This window comes from Saccoglossus kowalevskii, chromosome 1 (genome assembly GCF_978046115.1).
Source record: "Saccoglossus kowalevskii chromosome 1, keSacKowa6.1, whole genome shotgun sequence".
NCBI classification, from domain to species: domain Eukaryota; kingdom Metazoa; phylum Hemichordata; class Enteropneusta; family Harrimaniidae; genus Saccoglossus; species Saccoglossus kowalevskii.
The window spans coordinates 37,527,507-37,552,228 of record NC_140641.1 but is presented as its reverse complement, the minus strand read 5'-3'; the positions used below and the strand labels follow the sequence as shown (position 1 = coordinate 37,552,228).

The 24,722-nt window shown below is 37.8% G+C and overlaps 1 protein-coding gene across 1 annotated transcript in view; it reads left to right on the top strand.

Moving 5' to 3' along the window:
- Positions 1-4,918: 4,918 nt before the first annotated feature.
- Positions 4,919-24,722, top strand: part of LOC100378912 (LIM domain only protein 3-like) — a 33,968-nt gene continuing 14,164 nt past the window's right edge. Inside the window, exon 1 of the mRNA XM_006817171.3 lies at positions 4,919-5,474. Coding sequence (XP_006817234.1) covers positions 5,450-5,474 — 25 coding nt within the window. The 5' untranslated portion in view covers positions 4,919-5,449. The remainder of the gene's footprint in view (positions 5,475-24,722) is intronic.

The window sequence follows — 24,722 nt, the reverse complement described above, 5'->3', positions numbered from 1 at the left end:
TGAATACATCAAGCGTACAGAATGTCTTATCGGGTGAGTGGTGTAATCTTTTAACTGCTTCTATTGTATTGTGAATATTAAAAATATGCATATTTTAGGAAAATGTCAGCGTCTTATTAATTAACCATAACCTAGACAGTATTAGATTACATCTATATCAGTAGGCAATATTTAGATGCACGGAATGTATCTCTCTTTTTAGTCAGAGAACTCCTGATGTTCAATTTACTACTACAACTCCAAACTTGTTTTTCGAGAATAATTGTAGTTGCATTCCGGGATTATTCATAAGCTTATATGAATAAATTGCGTGAAATATTTGCAAATTCGACGTAAATAAATTTCTGATTATATTGAATTTGTAAAAGTATTATTTCATATGATTGTTAATTAAAACTGAAATGTATGTTTTAAGGTACTCAATAACAAATATTTTCAAATTTATTATTTGAAAGCGATTAATGTGGTGACTTGAATGTTTTGATTGTGAGCTAGAACGCTGATGTGTACATTAAATGGTGAGAGTATGTTTCATTACCACGCCTATGTAGTAAAGTAAATTTTCCGCTTCTAGAATGAGCTTGAACCTCCTCGTTGTGAGTTAATATGACTGATTCAAATACTGCAAATGACAATTTGATACGCGCTATATTGCATAAGTACAGGAATTATATATGGCACGTAAAGTTGACCATAAATGTCAAGATCGCTTCCAAAATTATATCTGAAGCAAATTTGGTCGAAATTTATATTGACTATGTTGGTATTATTAATATTTTATATAATATATATATAACAAAGTGTCGATGATAAACTATGTTAGGTCCTTGTGAATAAAACACATTAAATGAATGCACTTGATAACAATGACAAAAACACATTTTACTCGACCCATATCAGACAATGATTGCGACAAATCATGGTGGTAACACATGAAAGTACCAAACAACTATAAAGAATTGACTACGTGGTCAATTAGTATAAGTGAATTTTCCTTCTAGTCAATTCGTTACTATGTCGATCGAGCTCGTCATTCTTCATGTCAAAATTGGTAATGATATCAAATTCATTGCCGTAACTTCGCGTCTGATGTCTCAATTGTTTTGCCTGCCGGTTTGGACTTCACAAATGAGAACGTTTTTAGCGTGCCGGGAATGAAAAGAGAAACTACTTTTTATTCAGTTCCGTTAATGCTTCTATTGTGTCTTTGATGCAGTTTTAAAATTTTCTATTCGTTTGTATAAGTGGTGTATACATTTCTCGGGGCATTATACGTTTATATGTTTCGTGTTCCCGATCGAGGATGTCGTTCTATTTCCTGTGAACTAACGGTACCAAAATATGATAGGTATACGTTACATATCCATATGCTTTTTTACTAATATCTGGTTGCAATTGTACAATTCAGTGAAACTTAAATTCTTAAATTAAAATGAACTACTGTATATCTTGTATATACCATTTCAGCGCAAGACAACGAGATTTAATGCCATTTTGAGGATATGTACTGAATGAGTATTAAACTGACACCCGTTGTGATTCACTGAACACGGTGCGCGGCCCGTGATCGCTTAAATACAACGAAAGTGTGCGATGTAATCGCGAGAAAGCTGTGATTCTTTCCAAAGTGTCCAATCCATTTGTCGATCAGTGATACCAGGAAAAGCGAAGCATAAACCAAACAAATATTTGTTAATTTCTCAATTGCTTAATGGCAAATACGCTTTTTCCGACAATTTATTTTTTATACGCTTTCTATTTTAGTACAATGGTTTCTCATTGGAAGCTTCTGAAATATTAATGAACCCCATGAAAAACGTTCGCAAAAACGGCCTTGGTTGGCAATCGGTGAAATAATTGCATGCACATGATATATTTGAGCGGAAGGCTCGGTGGACTTGGAATTTCAAGTGCTTAACAGGGATATCATTTTCCTTGCATCGATGCTTCTAACAATGGACAATAATAATTATTTATTTATTGGCCATTATGACTGTCCCCCGTGAAACGAATCATTTAAGAACTCGTCCAGCCAAGCGAATCGCTTCCAACGGTAGAGATTTCAACCTCGTCAACCACAAGAAACTGACCCGCAGCCTCAACTTTGACCTCCATATGTCAGCCTAATGAACAACAATGGCAACTTAATACTACTCGTGACGTCACGTCTTTCATATTTTATCGACTTGTCATAATTCTCAACTCCCCTACTATCTTGTTTCTTTTTCAGTGCTCCACTTCATAGGATACTGCTTGTTTTATTTCTACCAGAGATGACGTCACCCTAGCGGGAGGGCATTATGTTATTATTCTATTGTATTGTATTGTCAAATAATTGAAATTAATCACCTAATGATAGAAAAATATGGAAACAGAAAGTGAAACGAGATATGTTTCAGTTTTGAAATTATTTCAACCAACCAACATGATACTGTAAAATACCCTCTTCTGGTAAATTAGACTCGACATAGTATGGAGATGCAAATAATCCGGTAACCGTGGAACAAATTAGTTACGTGGAAGACACGGTCAGAGGCCCTTGCTCAGTTCTGGGTGAAAATAGATAATAAAGAACACGTCACCGTTTAATGGTTCAATACTGTTGCGATAAAAGAAGCAACACGCGCACAGTTATTGCTATATACCTTTGAAAGTTAATACCGTATCAGGTTCAATTGGAGGATGAATTTACATATACTAAACCATGCTGGTACAAATGTCAGCCAAGCATACGCCCGCGGCTGCACTCACCGAGTTGCCGCGTACGAGATAGGGTTACACCCCCATCTTAATAAGTAAGTAATGTTTTTCGTTGCAACTTTTGTCTGTCGCTGCAACCATAATTTGTCGTGAGTTTTAACATTTTTAATTGAGCCCTGTTCTTTATAATGGCACAACTTGACATTCACGATGCAGAGGGACTTTGAAAAACGACAGTGAAATCTTGACATTCACGATGCAGAGGGACTTTAAAAACGACAGTGAAATCTTGACATTCACGATGCAGAGGGACTTTGAAAAACGACAGTGAAATCTTGACATTCACGATGCAGAGGGACTTTGAAAAACGACAGTGAAATCTTGACATTCACGATGCAGAGGGACTTTGAAAAACGACAGTGAAATCTTGACATTCACGATGCAGAGGGACTTTGAAAAAACGACAATGAAATCTTGACAATATCAATGACACATTGCTAGAAATTGAATTATCCAAGCGTTGGAGGAATCCTTGCGACATAAACAATGGTATTGTTTATATTTGCAGACAGCCTCATTATGTGTTCATATCGTGGTCTCTGTCACTAATCTCCCGGTTCGCTTTGGCTTCAGGCAATTAAAGTAAACTGGGATGTGACGTTCAAGAGAAGCGACAACTGCTTTTTAAAAATCATTAATTTTTGATCGCGAAATCATACCCTGTGTTTAATGTGCATTATACCGTTCAGCTTCATCAAAAAGATTATTTTCATGACACCTATCCATCTGGCCCCGTTTCCCGTCGATATCCAGGTGGTTAGAGCTAGTGTTGTTGAACAAATAAAAGGGTACAACCTGAGTGTGTGTGACACCGAATAAAAAAAAAAAAAAGTTTACATGCACTTCAAAATCTCGGCGCATTGCGTTGTCTCGGGTTAAATTGGCACAATAACAGTATGATATAATATATAAACTTGAAGTTCCTTTCTTTTAAATTATTTCTGTGCCAGGCGATAGTTCCGGTCATTGAATGTAACTGCTGTCTCCCCTTTTCTTTGTGCTCACATTGAAATTGCAGGTGCTGGCGTGAATTTTCCCACAGAGACCATATTCATATTTGGAACTTCATGACTAGGTTGGTCGGTCTATCAAATAGTAACTGGTAAACTGGAAATATAAGTTCTTCACTGCGACAACTACATTACGTTAATTCAGATCTCCATCCCACCACAAATACGTTGATTATGTGATATCACAATTCAACGTGCGCATGCGTCACTCTCAAATATGAAATATAAATACCTCGTACCTATATGCCTTCGATAAATAGAATTTGTTTTCAAATTCTATTCGTTGCAAACTGTCTAATTATTAAATTATTAATACCATGGTGATCTAGATTGTATATATCAAATTTCACATGCTTGCTCCGTCAATAACTGTATTCCGTGCTAGCGCCGTTTTGCGGCAACAATTAATACATTCATCGGCACTTTTATATTCGGGTCGGTTTGGTGGATGTTTTGCACTATTTGTAAAATCTTTAGTAATACCGGTAGTATATATTCTTCTACTATACGGCGATGTTATTGCTCTGACAAATAATTGATGAAGACATCATTTTTTTTTCCAGAGTTATGTTCATAGAAAACAGAACGTGCCATCTTGGACAACAGCTGAACTTCGATAAGCTAATCGACACAATATCCGGCGTTCGGGCGATAAACATCTGAATTTAGAAAGTATATAGTGGCAATGATGTCATGTCTCCGATAAGTAATTCATCTCGTGAGCGTTTACGATGTTATTACAGAAAATAAACAAACTGCTTCTTAATGAAACCCTGACTATAACACTAAATGAAAAATACCATAAAAAAACATGCAATTGAATACGATTGCAAACTATATAGAACATTTATACAACGATATACACTTCAATCATTGGAACTCAAAATGTGGAAGATTTGAAAGTTGCGTTGTTTGTGCCCACCATATCTACAATTTAATTTGCAGTACAGAAAATTAGGCAAAATGGGGGGGGTGATGTACTTCAATACGTCTTTGCATTTTATTTCATTTGTATATAAATGACATGAGCACCCATTTATCTCATGTACACAATCTTATTGAGTTATTAATCATATCCCTCGATGCCAATGAAAAAGTCTGACACGTACAACCCCCTCAATTCGTTCTCTCTGTGGTTTGGTATTCATTTACGCAAATGGTCTTGCCGTCCCAGAAGGCCACGATTGGTTGGTTCGTGTTGTTACTTCACCGCACAGCACGCGGCCACGACGCGTTGAGTCTAACTGCGTGGATTGTAATACAATTTATTATTTAACAAATTAGTGCCGGCAGCGCTCGCAGCTCCGTCAGTGTATACACATTAACTTGCTGTCTGTTCCTTATAGTACGCCGGGTTCGACACACAGGCGGTTGATCGGAGTCGGTAGATACGATAGAACGTTTCACAAGAACGGGCATACTAGTTAATATAAAGATCGATACATCTTACGTAGTGTTGTATTTGTTGTTGTTGTGACCGAGAAGTTATCCTGGGATACGCGTTATATGTTCATATTTCCCGGACGCCGGTTATCTCACTGAGAACAGACGACCAAGCCTCTCCATCGACACATCGTGCTGGAGTCTCGAACTATTAACACAGCTTTCCGAGAGACTGTCCATTCAACACGACGGGAATCCTTGTCCGAGGATAGACAGACAACAACCGCAATATAACAATGAGCAGACGGCGAGGAAATGAGGGTAAGTGAATTTTATATAGTGTTTTGAAACATGGTGTGTGGCAGTCGTGTTCTATGTACCAGCGGTACATATAGTGCGGGACAAACTGATCTGAAAGGCTGTAGCTGCAGTCAACACTGCGCATACTCAACTAGACATTGTGGCATTTCGCGGCACAGGTCCCTTTAATTTTAGTCTTCATTCATTGAAAAGTGTAAGACTATATGAAAAACAATATTGCAGAATGAAGTGGGTGTCCCCGCCGTTTTTGCTTAGTTCCGTGTGTGTGTGTGTGTGTCTGGCCGAATGACTGACTGAAGTGGGTCGCACGTCGGTTCGTTAATTTCCATAGCGGCTAAAAGAACCAGCGATCCTATTTCAAGCCCGGCGGTCCATAGAGAAGGAAAGTGTGGGTTTTCTCAGATTATTATTGTTGACATTTACAAATTATATTTAAGTATTGCACTATATATCATTTGTTCCATATGTATAAATGAAGTTTGCGTCACTTTGGGTCATACCAGGTCATTTGAAACTATTGGAAAGAACCCGAAAATGTAGAATTTTTAGGGTGGGTGGATGGAGGGGGTTTATTTGACTGTTCGTTTCGGCGAGTAATATATAGGGATTTCACGGTTTACCGCGGTCTCTTTTATTTATTTCTATGTATCATCTGTTGGCGGATAATGTGGTGAATACAGTTTATCTAGCCAGCAACAACAGATTAAATCACCAGTCCTACTGAAATAATGAAAATTGTATTTTATAGCCCTTAAAAGCACGAATATAGGCGCCTAGTGTGGCACACATGTCACTAGTATTAGTGCGGACAATTGCCTTTTACAGAAAGTCGCGCATCGTGCACATGGAAACACTATTGAGGGAGACAGGCAGGGCCCGGCGTCTCTGTCGCTGCGGCAGTGTCATATAGGACGGACAAATTAAAATAATCACCTCGAATTAAACACATACTATCATAACAATTCCAGTTTTAACGCATAACCCAGCTACATAATGGAAGATGTAGAGTGGGTTTGTTATGTGACAGAAACAAACGCGTGTTGATGAACAAATTGATGCTCAGCCATAAACAATTATTAAATACCCCCCCCCCCACCACACAGACACGCTCTCAAGACAAGAACACCAACTTTGCAATATACAAATAGATATCGAATAACAAGTTTAAAAGCCGTTACTTCGCTGATGATTAGATGATATATTGCTGAAGATGTAAATGTATTGTGACGTCACACACAGTCGGAATATGGGAATACATACATACTATAGTAGTTTTTTATTAATATTATTTGTTTCCCAAAGCTGTTCAAATAATGAAAATTATGCCTTACTTCAGTCTTTCGCCTCTGTCAATCGCGGGGTTCATTTGTAACGAAATAGTCATCTCGTGTCTGTACATAATGAGAATTTATACAAAATTCATACTTTAATTTCGACCGAGTGAGTTTCAAAATAACTCCCTTTCAATTCCTTGTTATAATCTATGCGTTTATAACTTTCATGGCTTATTGATTTGATCGAGCGTGTTGATAGTGCCTTCATTGCAGTAATGAATTTTTTCCATGAGAATACGATGGAGTCACGAGGGTAGATCCAATATGTTAAATTGCAATAATACACAAAGGGAGAATAGAAATGTAATACATGTCAATTACGGGCACGTATAGCGAATTATAAGCCACATACCTATCAATAACTTAATATACTTCAATTCTGTTAATGAACAAGGGGTTGTTACTTTTTGTCTCTTTATTAAGCGTCCTAATTTAAGGCCATTAACGTACAATGCAGCCTGACGTGACCTTAGTTATAGTTTGGCTCGTAGTGTATTGAAAGTTCGAAGAAGGTGCGCGTTTACCCGACATCGGGTTGTGCGTTTCCCAGGAGTATCATCTTTTTTTAATTCCATTACTCCGGTACCCAGAGAAGCGTGCCGTGCGTCGTTTAAAAAAACGGCGAAATTCAACCAGTTTCTTCTGAATTTACAATGAATATCGCCCACCTTAATCTGTCGCCCCATTCCCAAATTTCACACGTACCGCCACTGACGATGTTATTAATAGAAATATAACCTCGTGGATCATTTTCCTAAGTATCATGACATAGTGAATATAACAGTAAACATATCGTGTCGAACTGTGGCGCATTTGCTAACAATACATAATCAAAATGTTGAAATAAAGTAACCATTTTATTTCTCCACATGTCACCTCAGGCTAAATGTTTATGCGCGGACTATGTATATTTTATTCGGATCATATTTATTTGTAACCGGCCATGCGCTATAATGTGCTGAATTAAAACCCCACTACTATGAATTCAACTACTGAATATTTTTAGAACGGTGTTATTTTAAGCCGAGTGTTCTTATTCATGTACTAACGTGGACTAAAAGACAGGGGCGTTGTAGATCGGTGTATTCAAACGGTGCATACGGTGTTTCCTATCTTTTCGAAAACGTTGTCATTCACTGGCAAAGTAAGCCCTTCCCATGTGTGTATGGTACATGTCTCCTTTACATGCATCTTACTCGCCGTTGAACAACACAAATATACTTTACTGAATGTGTAATTGGTAGTGCCTTGGGGCATGATATGGAGACTGGGTCGACCCTAGTCACCGTTGTACAAACAATTAAACTAGTCCGCGGTGTGCGTGTTCTTTTGTATTTTGTATTCCAGTGCTGCGATTCAAACTGGAACAGCTGTGGTGGACCGATGCTTAGCAACAAAAGTCGTATTTGCATAGCAGTTCGGGGCTGTTGAGCTTTAATTTAAATGATATGAGTTTTTAAAACGGGATTGAAGACCTAATTAATATATTTCTCTCAGTAACAGTCATTGACCTAATAGCCACATCTTTGGCCAATGCGTTGGCTGTTTTTACCATGCCATGCTTTGTAGGTGAACGTTTCTGACCCCGAAATTGAACAGATCAAAAATAAAATCTCTGGTGAATATAATACAAATATCTGCAAGTTGTTTCGCCACTATATATTTAATAATGTGTTTTCGCTGGACATTTACCAGTTTAACATGTGCTGCTTGTAAATCCACATTGAAGCTACAACATTTCAGTTAGCGTGCCAACAGATTGTATTATTAGCTTTTTAATTGTAAAAGAAAACACGGGTATCTTCAAACTGACCGATAATTGCATTATTTTAGACAATCTGCCTGGAAGGAGTTGCAGAGTTAGAAATGCAATAGTTATGAAAGCTTATATTATGTATTACGGAATATGTTGCACCTGAAAGTCAACCACAACATTGTCGATATGTACAGACCTTGCAAATTAGTGTTTGTTTGTAAACACTATCGATTTTCAATTATGCATTGCATCGTTTATAACGTTCTAAATACGAAGTGCTGCTACCAGGATAAATGTAAACACGTGTACGGTCATATACGCTGATCTCAGAACCACCGTGAATATTCCGTAAACATCAGTTTGTAAACTGTTTTACATCCCCATTACCAGACCTAGTATAGCCACGATGTGTTCGTGAGTAGAAGTGTGCCGTTGCTCATTTGTTCGCCGTAGTCCGAATATCTCACGTGACGTGTTCGTCGGTTTGGCTTTCAATTCTCGTAGCACGGGATAAATGACATTGCCTTTGAAGAAAAACAAAAGAATCAATTTTATTTATTTGTCTGTCTGTACTTGAAAAGACGGCGACCACACTGCGACGTTTTTGGTACATTAAACATTACACGATATATTTAATTAAAAAATGTGATCGCTTGTCTCCCAACCATAACTTGGCATACAACTAATGTGCGTGAAAGTTGCTGCACGCGACTGTCACATGGCGGCCTTGAACGCTAGTGTTATCGATTGCGACTGAATATAAATAAAGAAATCGTTTATGTCGTTATAAATACGCGATTAATTACTATGGTAAAACCAATGCTGGTGGCATTCGAGTTTAATTGCCGTACGAGTGTTAGTTGACGCAACTACATTATGCTGATATCCGTACAAGCTGTTGACAGCCATCACATTCGTGCAAGTACTGGACTTGCTCAGGCTGAAATCCCATATATCCTGTCAATGTTGCAATTCTGCGAGAAATATCGACTAGTTTAAACATTCTATACACCATTTATTAAATAAATAAATAAAAAAGTTAAAAACTTATTTCTGTTGTCGCTACTTCTATGAAGGCTGGAAAAATATAGCAGGCTTTCAGTGAGAAGAAATAAAACACTCTGACGCTATAAGAAGCCGGGGAAAACGAAACGAATACCCAGGGATGACTGAGATGTTCCAGACACCTCAACTCATGGAAATTATCAATGATCGATGGCATCTCGTGTCTAACATTGCCATTACCGACATTTCTGCACCGATACTTAAATAGTGTATGTACTCAGAATATTAACGCTATAATACTTGTCGATTGTTAGTTCCAGTTATAAATACTATATATTGTTTGGAGAATTGGTAAATGTGATGACGTCGCACTGAGACTGACTTTTTTTTATGTCTCATATAATATAAATAAGTATTTCTGTATGGGGTGAATATTCATCTTTTTTTCTGGTAAATAAATAAATTGTCTTTTTACTAGAGATGTTAATTGGTATAGAAACGATAGCGAGCTTTGCCCTATTGTCACAGAAATCGTGAAAGCCAAGCAGTCCCACTTAAATTGAAGCTTGTAATGGACGGCGAGGCGAGTCCATCGTTTGCTTTAAAGCAGCCGCGAATGCCTCTGGTGGACTAAATATCAGATGATCGACAAATTTGGTGTACTCATGTGTCAGTTAGAAAAGGGATTTTGTCAAACAGCGATTGTTATGACATTTATCTTAACTTGTTGATTGAGGGAGAACGTCAACAGACAGCCATGTCTACGCTATTACGATCCAGATGATAGACGCGTAATTGAGGCAGATATGCAGGAACGGTTTTTGTACTTGTTTTATATTTCTGCGGGATATAATTATTGAAGATATTCTCATCTTGATGAAATGTCAAATGAGTTGAAATAGATCATATTACGGACTTTATTCGTTCATACTGTAATTTATATCACAAATGAGATTGGTAAATTTCTTTTAATATTGAAATCACCGGTTTGCTTTATAAAATAGTCCCACGTCGATTGCGGGGAAGGAACGGATCCGGTTGACACTGACATTGTCACAATCTCGTCCGACTTTACGAGAAACATTTTTTGAAATTGTGGAATAAAACTTAGACTCAACTTTCATTTTCTCGCTGTATTCTACCCTACGTGGAATAAACCGATAACTGTTCTACTTATATTCTGCACGTGACAACTACACGGGTGTCAGAAATAATCAACACAATATTGAATTCAACAGCAACATATGTCGTCTGTAATTTGCTATTTAGAAATGAAAGAGGTTGACATAATAACCTTTTGATTACGTGACAATGCAAGCATGTTGATAAACCCCACTCAGTGCAATGCATCTAGCGACAAGAAAAAACAAACGACGTGTTGATAGCTGCACCACAGCTAGCACGAGATTTAGTCTCAGCTAGTGTATGCAACGCTAACACATTTCCAAATTGAGACAATATAATCGCTTTGGCTATCAACAACATGACCCATTCGTGTGATGAATACCCACTCTGCCGTTCTTTGTACATTCCTTCGATTTCAAGAACGTGATATGCGAAAATAATATAATTGAAGGAAAATACATCTAACTTTCAGATAAAAAATAGATGGCCATTATAGACTGGAAGTGACAAGATAGTAAAAAGTTGCACACAATTATTTTCTATGTTGACGATTTATTTTCTGCTCTTTTTTTAACCACATCTTTGTAAACTTGTTATATTTCTTTTTTTGTCAATAACAATTTCTTTCTTTTTTTCTGTAATTTTAATATCCGATTTATTTTCTCGACCTCCACCTTTAAACAATTAAATCCCAACGTATTCAATATCAATACAGCTATGTAGGCTAACATTAATGCATTTGATTGTTGTAAAATTGTAGTAGCATCTATGCTTGTGGTTAATTAAACCGTCTCATATTGATATGACTTTACTCAGTCACATTTGTTTTCGATTCAATTTTGATGATCAGAATAATTGCAAGCTGCTTGCTGTAAAGTTCGGAAAAACATTTTCTCAGGACTAAATAACTTTGAATGAATTAATACCAAGCAGTCTGGGAAGTAGAATTTCCTAAATCGACTATTATGGTTTAGTCAATTAAACACACATATTGTTATGGAACTTGGACTGCCATACACTAAACAGTAACTTCGCAATGATCTTCTGACGTGCTGTATTGGTGTCTGTCATTGGTGAAAATCAGCACCAAACTACTTTGATTTTCAATGTATTTTTTCTTAGAAATCTACACTCATGTATGAAACGCGTACAACTATTCTTCTCTTTCCGATGGATGTATTCTGACACTAATAACTAGTTGGCGAGTTAGGCATGCCTTTCCATTCTCCCACCAGTCTCTAATTAGAAAAAAAAATTCTTAGAACTTTTCATCACGAAGAGAGTATGCAAATATTACTGTCGGATAGCACAGCAGATTTTTGTACCATCACACTTAAAATGTCGCGACGATTACATTTCGATAATGCCACCCGGCAAGACACGTTCATACTACCAGTATTATTGCCTGCTCTTGGTATTAGAAACATACGTAAACTTTACGTCAGTCGCAACGGTGAATTGAATGTTATTACCATCTAGTGTGGATTACGGCTTATGTATACTCACTGATTGCTTTTTTATTTGGTGATGTGTTATTCAATATTTAATTAAGTAATGGTCTTTACTGAGACGGATGACAACGTGCATGTTCGCATGTTTCCCAACGTTCATTCTTTCCTCATATGCACACGTCATTTCAAGACCTGTCATCAATATTACTTACAAGGTGTGGGAGTTGCGTTAGGTAAAAAAAAATGCTTCAAGTTTCATATTATATAAGAATAATAAGTGTATGATAATACACTTACACCAACGTTTGCCTTAGTATTATGGGACACTAACACCATCACTTAATCATCGGTCTTCATGATTTTGTTGAAAGATCCTAGGAATGTTTCCATTGGTTCAACGAAAAACGCACGTCAAAAGCGTAAATGGCAGTGCTGCACACATGTCTTCCAAATAACCAACCGTCATTGAATCCTCAAAATTCGCCCTCGATTGAGATTCTGAAAACATTGATTGCCAGTAAGTGCAGTCGGCGTTCGGTTGTCCTTGTGCTACTCATCGGTCTTAGCAATGATGCATTGGGGATGCGACTTTAATTAATTAATTATAATAATTAGTCGGTGTACTTGTATTCCCCTTTTGATTAATTTTATTGTTGAATGTTTCATTTGCTTTAATATTATAATAACAAACAGTACAAAATGGCAAACTAATTTCAGTATTATACTATACCTTCCATTAAACGGCACTAGAGATGCGACATAGTTGTTATCATGTGAAAAATGCCAAATCCCGCGTCTTAGTATCATCTGTATCCGCCACCACCGTCCCATCCCATCCTATAATGTTCTTAAAATAACAAACGTCTATATTGATAACATGACTATCTATCTCAATTGCAACTGCGGTTACATCCAAATTTCTTTTCATATGTCTGCTACTTGATTACCCAATAACAGAGTAACACCCAAACGAAATAACAGAATCTACCTAACGTGTCTTCGTCGCCCCAACCACAGAAAGGTTAACTTCATCCATTAACACACTTTAATTTTCCAAGCTTTTAATTATTTAACATAATTACTCCAACTTCTCAATTACCATGAATGTAGATTATTAATATGCCAATTTGGTATTAAAAATGGAATGAAAAACGGAGTTGAAATTGAAACTAGGTCCGACTATTAAGAAATGAATTTGTCTAAGTCATATATTACCAAATTGTTATATTGCAATAATGCGATTATTTCGTGCAGACAACCCTGTCAAAATTTCATTCATAATACAAAGCTTTAATTTAGTGTGCAATATCCTTAATAGCCAGAGATAATCAGAAGTGGGCTAGAAGCCAGGGGCGAAAAACTTCCACACGAGAAAAAATGACTCCTCTCGGCACGCGAGCTCTGCCCGCAACATGCAAATGCTTTTATACAGTAATTTGTTTAATGCTGAGTGTGCTCCCTATCCGCGGTCGTTACTTATAGGGTTTTCCTTTAAACTTGCACAAGTCACAAATAATTAAACTGTTTTGTGGAAAATACACCTTTGGGGGAATCTTCATCTTATTATTATACTTATACTGTGGTTCTAGCAGACCAGACAGAGGTCAACAACAAAAAGGGTGCGCCTCTGTTCAATTGATATGTGTGTGGAGATAACAAATGAGGTATACTCCCTCCCAAATCACTTCACAGGTCCTTGAAAGCCACGGACACCTGGAGGATGTTGCCATGACAACCGTGTTTGATGTTACCGAGTATATGGTTTGTCCAGTTGAATAAACTTGTAGATGTTTGTGCGTTCACCGTAAAATATAAATGCGACCATGAAGAATCCCAAAGTTTGATTACACTAAATGTTCTTTTTTTTAATTTGTATGTATCACCAGTCAAGGACACGCCTAAAATGGGATTATCTGAGATAGTTGTCTTAACGTCGATTAATCTATTTAGTTGATTGAAGTGAGAATTCTAAATATTTAGTGCATCTAATAACATAACTTTGCAGTGTGAAATGAAGCACTGAAACCACCTGTTAATTAGATGGACCACACAAATAAATAAATAAATAAATAAATAAATAAATAAATAAATAAATAAATAAATAAATAAATAAATAAATAAATAAATAAATAAATAAATAAATAAATAAATAAATAAATAAATAAATAAATAAATAAATAAATAAATAAATAAATAAATAAATAAATAAATAAATAAATAAATAAATAAATAAATAAATAAATAAATAAATAAATAAATAAATACCCGGATTGAATAATGGTTGAGTGTATTTTAAAACAAGCATCGTTTCCGACAGATATAAAAACTAATCAGTCTACTAGTAGAAAGGTTCAGTGAAGCAGAGACTCATCTCATTTTCAGTAGTAGGCTTAGATTGTTGGCAGGTTATGGCGAGTATGTGACCACCCCGCGGGAAAGCTTAATGTGAATCTGACTCAAATTAACTGATGATTAATTCCCTAACCCATCTTGTCATTGTGTGGTGGCATTTCATGTTATGTGTCTGCATTGCAGCCTGTGTGAAGTTACGTCATAACGTTTCTGAGCAGACGTACCTAACATACATTAGTGTTTTTACTTCATTTGAGCCAACTGGAATCAGTGTTTGTATCCAGCATACCCTCTACACAAGCAATGATTGTACAATGCTGATAACCGCGTGGGACAAATTCCTATTGTAAAATATCGAGACCTGGTGTCAACAGGTTATACCAGTAGCAAAACCTGGTGTCCACCAAAATAGGTCATACCAGTAGTAAACCTGGTGTCAACCACATCAGGTCATACCAGTAGTAAACCTGGTGTCAACCACATCAGGTCATACCAGTAGTAAACCTAGTGTTAACCACAACAGGTCATACCAGTACCACACTTGGCAGTAGTAAACCTGGTGTAAACCACAACAGTTCCTACCAGTAATAACCTGTTGTCAACCACATCAAGTCATATCAGTAGTGTATGGCACCACAACAGGTCATACCAGTACCACATATGGTGTCAACCACAGCAGTTCATACCAGTAGTAAAGCTGGTGTTAACCACAACAGGTCATACCAGTAGTAAACCTGGTGTCAACCACAGCAGTTCATACCAGTAGTAAAGCTGGTGTTAACCACAACAGGTCATACCAGTAGTAAACCTGGTGTCAACCACAACAGGTCATACTAGTAGTAAACCTGGTGTCAAACACATCAGGTCATAGCAGTAGTAAACCTGGTGTCAACCACATCAGGTCATATCAGTAGTAAACCTAATGTTAACCACATCAGGTCATATCAGTAGTAAACCTAATGCTAATCACATCAGGTCATACCAGTAGTAAACCTGGTGTGAACCACATCAGGTCATACCAGTAGTAATCCTAATGTTAACCACATCAGGTCATACCAGTAGTAAACCTGGTGTTAACCACATCAGGTCATACCAGTAGTAAACCTGGTGTGAACCACATCAGGTCATACCAGTAGTAAACCTAATGTTAACCACAACAGGTCATACAGTAGTAAATCTAGAGTCAACCACAACAAGTCATACCAGTAGTAAACCTAATGTTAACCACATCAGGTCATACCAGTAGTAAACCTGGTGTCAACCACATCAGGTCATACCAGTAGTAAACCTAATGTTAACCACAACAGGTCATACCAGTAGTAAACCTGGTGTCAACCACATCAGGTCATACCAGTAGTAAACCTAGTGTTAACCACATCAGTTCATACCAATAGTAAACCTGGTGTCAACCACAGCAGGTAATACCAGTAGTAAACCTAGTGTCAACCACAACAGGTCATACCAGTAGTAAACCTAATGTTAACCACATCAGGTCATACCAGTAGTAAACCTGGTGTTAACCACAACAGGTCATACCAGTAGTAAACCTAGTGTCAACCACAACAGGTCATACCAGTAGTAAACCTAATGTTAACCACATCAGGTAATACCAGTAGTAAACCTGGTGTCAACCACATCAGGTCATACCAGTAGTAAACCTAATGTTAACCACAACAGGTCATACCAGTAGTAAACCTGGTGTCAACCACATCAGGTCATACCAGTAGTAAACCTAGTGTTAACCACATCAGTTCATACCAGTTGTAAACCTGGTGTCAACCACAGCAGGTCATACCAGTAGTAAACCTAGTGTCAACCACAACAGGTCATACCAGTAGTAAACCTAGTGTCAACCACAACAGGTCATACCAGTAGTAAACATAGTGTTAACCACATCAGGTCATACCAGTAGTAAACATAATGTTAACCACATCAGGTCATACCAGTAGTAAACCTGGTGTCAACCACATCAGGTCATACCAGTAGTAAACCTAATGTTAACCACAACATGTCATACCAGTAGTAAACCTGGTGTCAACCACATCAGGTCATACCAGTAGTAAACATAGTGTTAACCACATCAGGTCATACCAGTAGTAAACCTGGTGTCAACCACATCAGGTCATACCAGTAGTAAACCTAATGTTAACCACAACAGGTCATACCAGTAGTAAACATAGTGTCAACCACAACAGGTCATACCAGTAGTAAACCTAATGTTAACCACAACAGGTCATACCAGTAGTAAACATAGTGTCAACCACAACAGGTCATACCAGTAGTAAACCTAATGTTAACCACATCAGGTCATACCAGTAGTAAACCTGGTGTCAACCACATCAGGTCATACCAGTAGTAAACCTAATGTTAACCACATCAGGTCATACCAGTAGTAAACCCAATGTTAACCACATCAGGTCATACCAGTAGTAAACATAGTGTTAACCACAACAGATCATACCAGTGGTAAACCTTGTGTTAACCACATCAGGTCATACCAGTGGTAAACCTAGTGTTAACCACATCAGGTCATACCAGTAGTCAACCTGGTGTCAACCACATCAGCTCATACCAGTAGTAAACCTAGTGTCAACCACATCAGGTCATACCAGTGGTAAACCTAGTGTTAACCACATCAGGTCATACCAGTAGTAAACCTAGTGTTAACCACATCAGGTCATACCAGTAGTAAACCTAGTGTTAACCACAACAGGTCATACCAGTAGTAAACCTGGTGTCAACCACAGCAGGTCATACCAGTAGTAAACCTAGTGTTAACCACAGCAGGTCATACCAGTAGTAAACCTGGTGTCAACCACAGCAGGTCATACTAGTAGTAAACCTGGTGTCAACCACAGCAGGCCATACTAGTAGTAAACCTAGTGTCAACCAGAGCAGGTAATACCAGTAGTAAACATGGTGTCAATCAAAGCACGTAATACCAGTAGTAAACATGGTGTCAACAACATCAGATCATACTAGTAGTAAACCTGGTGTCAAACACAGCAGGTAATACCAGTAGTAAACCTGGTGCAAACCACAACAGGTCATACCAGTAGTAAACCTGGTGTCAGCCACAACAGGTCATACCAGTAGAAAACCTGGTGCAAACCACAACAGGTCATACCAGTAGTAAACCTGGTGTCAACCACAACAGGTCATACCAGTAGTAAACCTAGTGTCAACCATTAGGTCATACCAGTAGTAAATCTGGTGTCAACCACATCAGGTCATACCAGTAGTAAACCTAGTGTCAACCATTATGTCATAGCAGTAGTAAATCTGGTGTCAACCACATCAGGTCATACCAGTAGTAAACCTAGTGTCAACCATTAGGTCATACCAGTAGTAAATCTGGTGTCAACCACATCAGGTCATGCCAGCAGTAAACCTGGTGTCAACCACATCAGTCATGCCAGTAGTAGACCTGGTGTCAATCACAACAGGTCATACCAGTAGTAAATCTGGAGTAAATCACAACAGGTCATACCAGTAGTAAACCTGGTGTTAACCACATCAGGTCATACCAGTAGTAAACCTAGTGGTAACCACAACAGGTCATACCAGTAGTAAACCTAGTGTTAACCACAACAGGTCATACCAGTAGTAAACCTGGTGTCAGCCACACCAGGTCATACCAGTAGTAAACCAGGTGTCAGCCACACCGGGTCATACCAGTAGTAAACCAGGTGTCAGCCACACCAGGCCATACCAGTAATAAACCTGGTGTAAACCACAACAGGTCATACCAGTGGTAACCTGGTGTCAACCACAACAGGTCCTACCAGTAGTAACCTGGTGTCAACCACATCAGGTCATATCAGTAGTAACCTGGTGTCAACCACATCAGGTCCTACCAGTAGTAACCTGGTGTTAACCACATCAGGTCATATCAGTAGTACCTTGGCGTCAACCACAACAGGTCATACCAGTAATAGACCTGGTGTCAACCACATCAGGTCATGCCAGTAGCAGACATGGTGTCAACCACAACAGGTCATGCCAGTAGTAAACCTGGTGTAAACCACAACAGGTCATACCAGTAGTAAATATGGAGTAAACCACAACAGGTCATACCAGTAGTAAACCTGGTGTCAACCACATCAGGTCATACCAGTAGCACACCTGGTGTCAACTACAACAAGCCATACCAGTAGTAAACCTGGTGTAAACCACAACAGGTCATACCAGTGGTAACCTGGTGTCAACCACAACAGGTCCTACCAGTAGTAACCTGGTGTCAACCACATCAGGTCATATCAGTAGTACCTTGGCGTCAACCACAACAGGTCATACCAGTAGTTAACCAGGTGTCAACCACATCAGGCCATACCAGTAGTAAACCTGGTGTAAACCACAACAGGGCATATCAGTAGGGCATGAGGGAAAACATCAAAAAGTTGATTGATTGTTATTACACTCCAAGAATTTGGAGAAATTCTAGTTACGCTAGTGGTCGTTCAGCCACGTCATGTCAATATTGGCCTGTTCAATGCGACGAATACAGCATGTTTAGAATAGAATGTGTTTACAAGATTCCGGATTCCGTAAATTGGGAAAAGCATCGCACATTTAAATGATATGTGAATGGTGATTTGATTACGTCAACATGCAATTTCGATTGAGTTATAATTCCGTTTTGATGAGTTCGCATTCCGTGTGGAAAATATTAGCATAATTAATTAATATCTTGGTGATTAATATATACGAATTTATTGATTTTATATTCTTTGTAATTCGCACTTGAGGTAGAGGGGACATCATAAGAGCAAAGTAATCCAAGCGTAAAATTCAATACTTCGTGATCGTGTTTGATGTAATATCAATAAATCGATGTGATTACAATGAACATTCTAGTAGAGTGTAACGCATAAGAAAGTGAATACAATGAAAGAATACCGAAATCTTGGTTGTTTAGTCGATCTTAGTTCATGTTGTTTTGACTTGATATGTTAGTTGATTCGATCGGATTAGATGATATATAATGTTTGTCAATTTAATAATCATTCAATATGCCAATTCCACGAGTTAAAACTAGCAATAGCCATAAATTATCATTCTTAATTTGGCATGTGACCGATCGGTAATTTCGCGATAGTGAATCATAGAAGTAAAGTATTATTTAGACTGTTGCTATAGTTATCATGTGAGACACTTGCAATATGACAATTTTAATAATTTGACACAATTATTGTTTGTAATAAACTATTACTTAATTGCAAGACATGTTCCTGGTTTATTATATACGACGAGTTTCGTGTGAGACGTATATTGAGTAATTTGATATTGGTTAATTGTCACGTGCGTCATGGGGCTACACGTGTAGAGCTAATAGTTCCGGATGACGTCACTTTTTATGTCGTTGGTCATCAAATTCGCAGTCACCTGCACTAAAAATTATACGCTTACAGGTGAACAAGATATTATCGCCAGTCGACGTGGAACTAATCCAGATATTAGTGGCAATCTTATTCATGTTAAGCGGAACAATGACGCTAATCCATAAACGATAAAATTATATTTGAGTTGACATTTATGCAAATTATTGGTTCTGTTATTTTCAAGTTCAATATTGCATTAAATTGTGTGGATTAATATTATTAAATAACTGAAATGCATCTGGCTATTAATTTGCTTTACAATTTATTTGGGGGCAGTATAATTAAACTTAACGTCAATAATAAGGGTCGCATATGGGAAATTCGCTATGATTATATGACGGCTGAGTGTGCTAAGTTAAACGCATTCGTAGTGCTATCAAAGAATTGAATTATGCGGATTAATCCTAGAAATTGTCATACTTGTCGTATGAACAATGTGGGTTACTCTCACGTGGTACCCATATCTATCTCGATTCATTACAATGAACGCACTCTTCAAGCATCGATTCAAATATTGTGGTGGCAAGACATAAACATTAATTCATTTTTAAAACACAAAATTGCAATATCAGTTTTTATTATATTCCTCGTTACAACTTGTTGTTTGTTTGTTTATTTGTTTTTTCATTTGCAAAAGAACATTTTTGCAAAATACAGCAACATACAACTACAATAATGTTACAAACGTCCTGACACCAGAAAGTACCTCAGAGGTTATAAGGCAAGGTTGCAAGCAAACATATAAAGTGAATCAACTTCTGATAGAGTTTAAATTGTCAACTTAGAAGATTCGAAAAAACAACAAATATTATAAAAAAATATATTAAGAAATTATTCTAATACTGTGTCGAACACTCCTTGTTATATTCACTACTGAATTATTGAACTTACATAAAATAAACGTGTAGATTCAACGTTTATTGATTTCACAGTCTTGATTAGTCTCATACTTGAAGACATAACAGAGGCTGCTATTTACATTGATTCAGAGTAAACCTATATACATATATCTGCACTGGGTAATATATTCATTAAATAGGCTTTGTACACAATGACAGCATATCTGCGTTTACAAGTCGTTGTACAAATCGTATATGCATGGAATGAGAGAACGAACCACGTGATGTCAGTGTTCTCCTCAATAAGAACAAACCACGTGATGTCAGTGTTCTCCTCAGTAAGAACGAACCGCGTGATGTCAGTGTTCTCCTCAATAAGAACGAACCGCGTGATGTCAGTGTTCTCCTCAATAAGAACGAACCACATGATGTCAGTGTTCTCCTCAATAAGAACGAACCACGTGATGTCAGTGTTCTCCTCAATAAGAACGAACCACGTGATGTCAGTGTTCTCAATAAGAACGAACCACGTGATGTCAGTGTTTTCCTCAATAAGAACGAACCACGTGATGTCAGTGTTCTCCTCAATAAGAACGAACCACGTAATGTCAGTGTTCTCCTCAATATGAACGAACCACGTGATGTCAGTGTTCTCAATAAGAACGAACCACGTGATGTCAGTGTTCTCCTCAATAAGAACGAACCACGTGATGTCAGTGTTTTCCTCAATAAGAACGAACCACGTGATGTCAGTGTTCTCCTCAATAAGAACGAACCACGTGATGTCAGTGTTCTCCTCAATAAGAACAAACCACGTGATGTCAGTGTTCTCCTCAATAAGAACGAACCACGTGATGTCAGTGTTTTCCTCAATAAGAACGAACCACGTGATGTCAGTGTTCTCCTCAATAAGAACGAACCACGTGATGTCAGTGTTCTCCTCAATAAGAACAAACCACGTGATGTCAGTGTTCTCCTCAGTAAGAACGAACCGCGTGATGTCAGTGTTCTCCTCAATAAGAACGAACCGCGTGATGTCAGTGTTCTCCTCAATAAGAACGAACCACGTGATGTCAGTGTTCTCCTCAATAAGAACAAACCACGTGATGTCAGTGTTCTCCTCAATAAGAACGAACCACGTGATGTCAGTGTTCTCCTCAATAAGAACAAACCACGTGATGTCAGTGTTCTCCTCAATAAGAACGAACCACGTGATGTCAGTGTTCTCCTCAATAAGAACGAACCACGTGATGTCAGTGTTCTCCTCAATAAGAACGAACCGCGTGATGTCAGTGTTCTCCTCAATAAGAACGAACCACGTGATGTCAGTGTTCTCCTCAATAAGAACAAACCACGTGATGTCAGTGTTCTCCTCAATAAGAACGAACCACGTGATGTCAGTGTTCTCCTCAATAAGAACAAACCACGTGATGTCAGTGTTCTCCTCAATAAGAACGAACCACGTGATGTCAGTGTTCTCCTCAATAAGAACGAACCACGTGATGTCAGTGTTCTCCTCAATAAGAACGAACCACGTGATGTCAGTGTTCTCCTCAATAAGAACGAACCACGTGATGTCAGTGTTCTCCTCAATAAGAACAAACCACGTGATGTCAGTGTTCTCCTCAATAAGAACGAACCACGTGATGTCAGTGTTCTCAATAAGAACGAACCACGTGATGTCAGTGTTCTCCTCAATAAGAACGAACCACGTGATGTCAGTGTTCTCCTCAATAAGAACAAACCACGTGATGTCAGTGTTCTCCTCAATAAGAACGAACCACGTGATGTCAGTGTTCTCCTCAATAAGAACGAACCACGTGATGTCAGTGTTCTCCTCAATAAGAACGAACCGCGTGATGTCAGTGTTCTCCTCAATAAGAACGAACCACGTGATGTCAGTGTTCTCCTCAATAAGAACAAACCACGTGATGTCAGTGTTCTCCTCAATAAGAACGAACCACGTGATGTCAGTGTTCTCCTCAATAAGAACAAACCACGTGATGTCAGTGTTCTCCTCAATAAGAACGAACCACGTGATGTCAGTGTTCTCCTCAATAAGAACGAACCACGTGATGTCAGTGTTCTCCTCAATAATTCGCGTTACTAAGCTTAAAAGTGACAATTATAGTTGATGATATCCGTAACATGAAATTAACACAGAACATTAAGCTGAAAACCACTTAAAATGTTCAAAACAATGTAGAAACTCGGGGGATAATAGGACCCCCCCCCCCCCGTTGGTACTCAAGGCATGTCATTGTTATATCGTAGACCGCATACAATTGGATTGATGTTGCCTTGGCTTAGACCCCCCCCCCCCAACCATCATTGGTATTATATAACCGAATGTGGACATAGTTGAATGACATATGATCATCTCATTGCTTCACTGTCTTCGTGCCAAAAGTATAAAAAGTATTCAGTCAATTCCAATGATTCTAGAATCGTTCAAGGAGCATGATATTTCTATTGTATTGGTTAGCGAGTTGCCGGGGCTGATTACTTCCACGAAGAGAACCATGTTTGTGAATGTTATCCAGCTGTACGCTCCGAGAGCTTTCAAATTTTATTCTCAATTTCTACTCATTTTAATTGAGATCTTTTAAAAATCTACAATACTTTATTCTCGGACGAGCATGCTGCGACCAATAGGGAATGCAATATAATTGTTTGAATGCGAGTATAGACCATACCTTGCTATCGCAACCTTTTTAATATCCAGCCAAAGTTTAACATTCAATAGATGTAAAAGAAAACCATGGATTCCGGAACATTCCATTTTACATGGGTAAGATTTCTCGAGTAGGTGATACGGAGGTTGATACAGAATTTTTTTTTACATAAATTTTGTTATAACCTAAGATTTTTAATTATTGGCTAATTAACGGATACGTATTTTTATTTTGTCAAACTATCATATTCGTTTTTTTTTTAAAGTGACCATATTAATTATAAATATCATCATAATAATAATATCTCAGTTTTACTTACTTTTTAAAATATTCACTTTTTTCTTGTTTTTTACCGGGATTTGTCCTTTAACAGACGTCAGTACATATCACATATAGCGTCACATTTCAACATGTTAATATTGATGCTGCATCGCTATGAGATTGTGTATGTTCAACTTCTCACGAACTTACCTCACCTATCTGTGTAATAAAATCGCCCGTAACACTGGTAAAAACACATATAGTCCGTCCCACCTGGGAGTAGGAGATAATTAAAAATTAAAACCAATTAATTCGACTCATGGAAAACGTACATTTGTAATTTCCAAACAGCCGCATTAAGGCGTCTTAGACCTTAGCATCAAATTGAAGTTTTCTTTCCTCGGTATTAATTTTGTTGATAGGTGATGCATGAGCGACTGTTTTAGATAGCGAATGAAGATCTCCGCGACAGGACGCGCACTTCTTCTGTTATTCCCCTTCTCAGAGACGTATTATGACCGAATCTATTTAGCATCATTCAAATAACTTGAAACGCTGAACAGCACCGTGACAGTGAGTTGGGACAAAACACCAATAAGTCGGGAAAAAATGTCTGTGGCTGGGCTTATGGAAACTCAACACATTCACATTTTATTTTGCATATTAAGGAAATGCAGGATCCTCAAACAATTCTGAATTAGTCCAACTTCTACGACAACTGTCTCAGTCCGTGATTCCAAATATACTATGGATTATGCAAAATAATGAGAGAGATGTATTTTCCTCGCTTGTGATTCGTCAATGATACGTCAGCGAGAGTTTGAAGGTCAACACGATTGAGTGAGTTCCAACTCTAATCCGAGCACCCAACATATCTCGAACAGGTCTTATTTGACAGAAAATAATAGGTTTCGCTTAAAGCTTGAAAAACATTACTAGTCTGATACACAAAACGAGGGAACTCACGCTCTCAACCAATCACAATGGAGACTATCAACAAATTTGAATCAGAGTACTGAAATATCGATAATTGACATATGGTAACAATGCGCATCAATAAATATTGTTT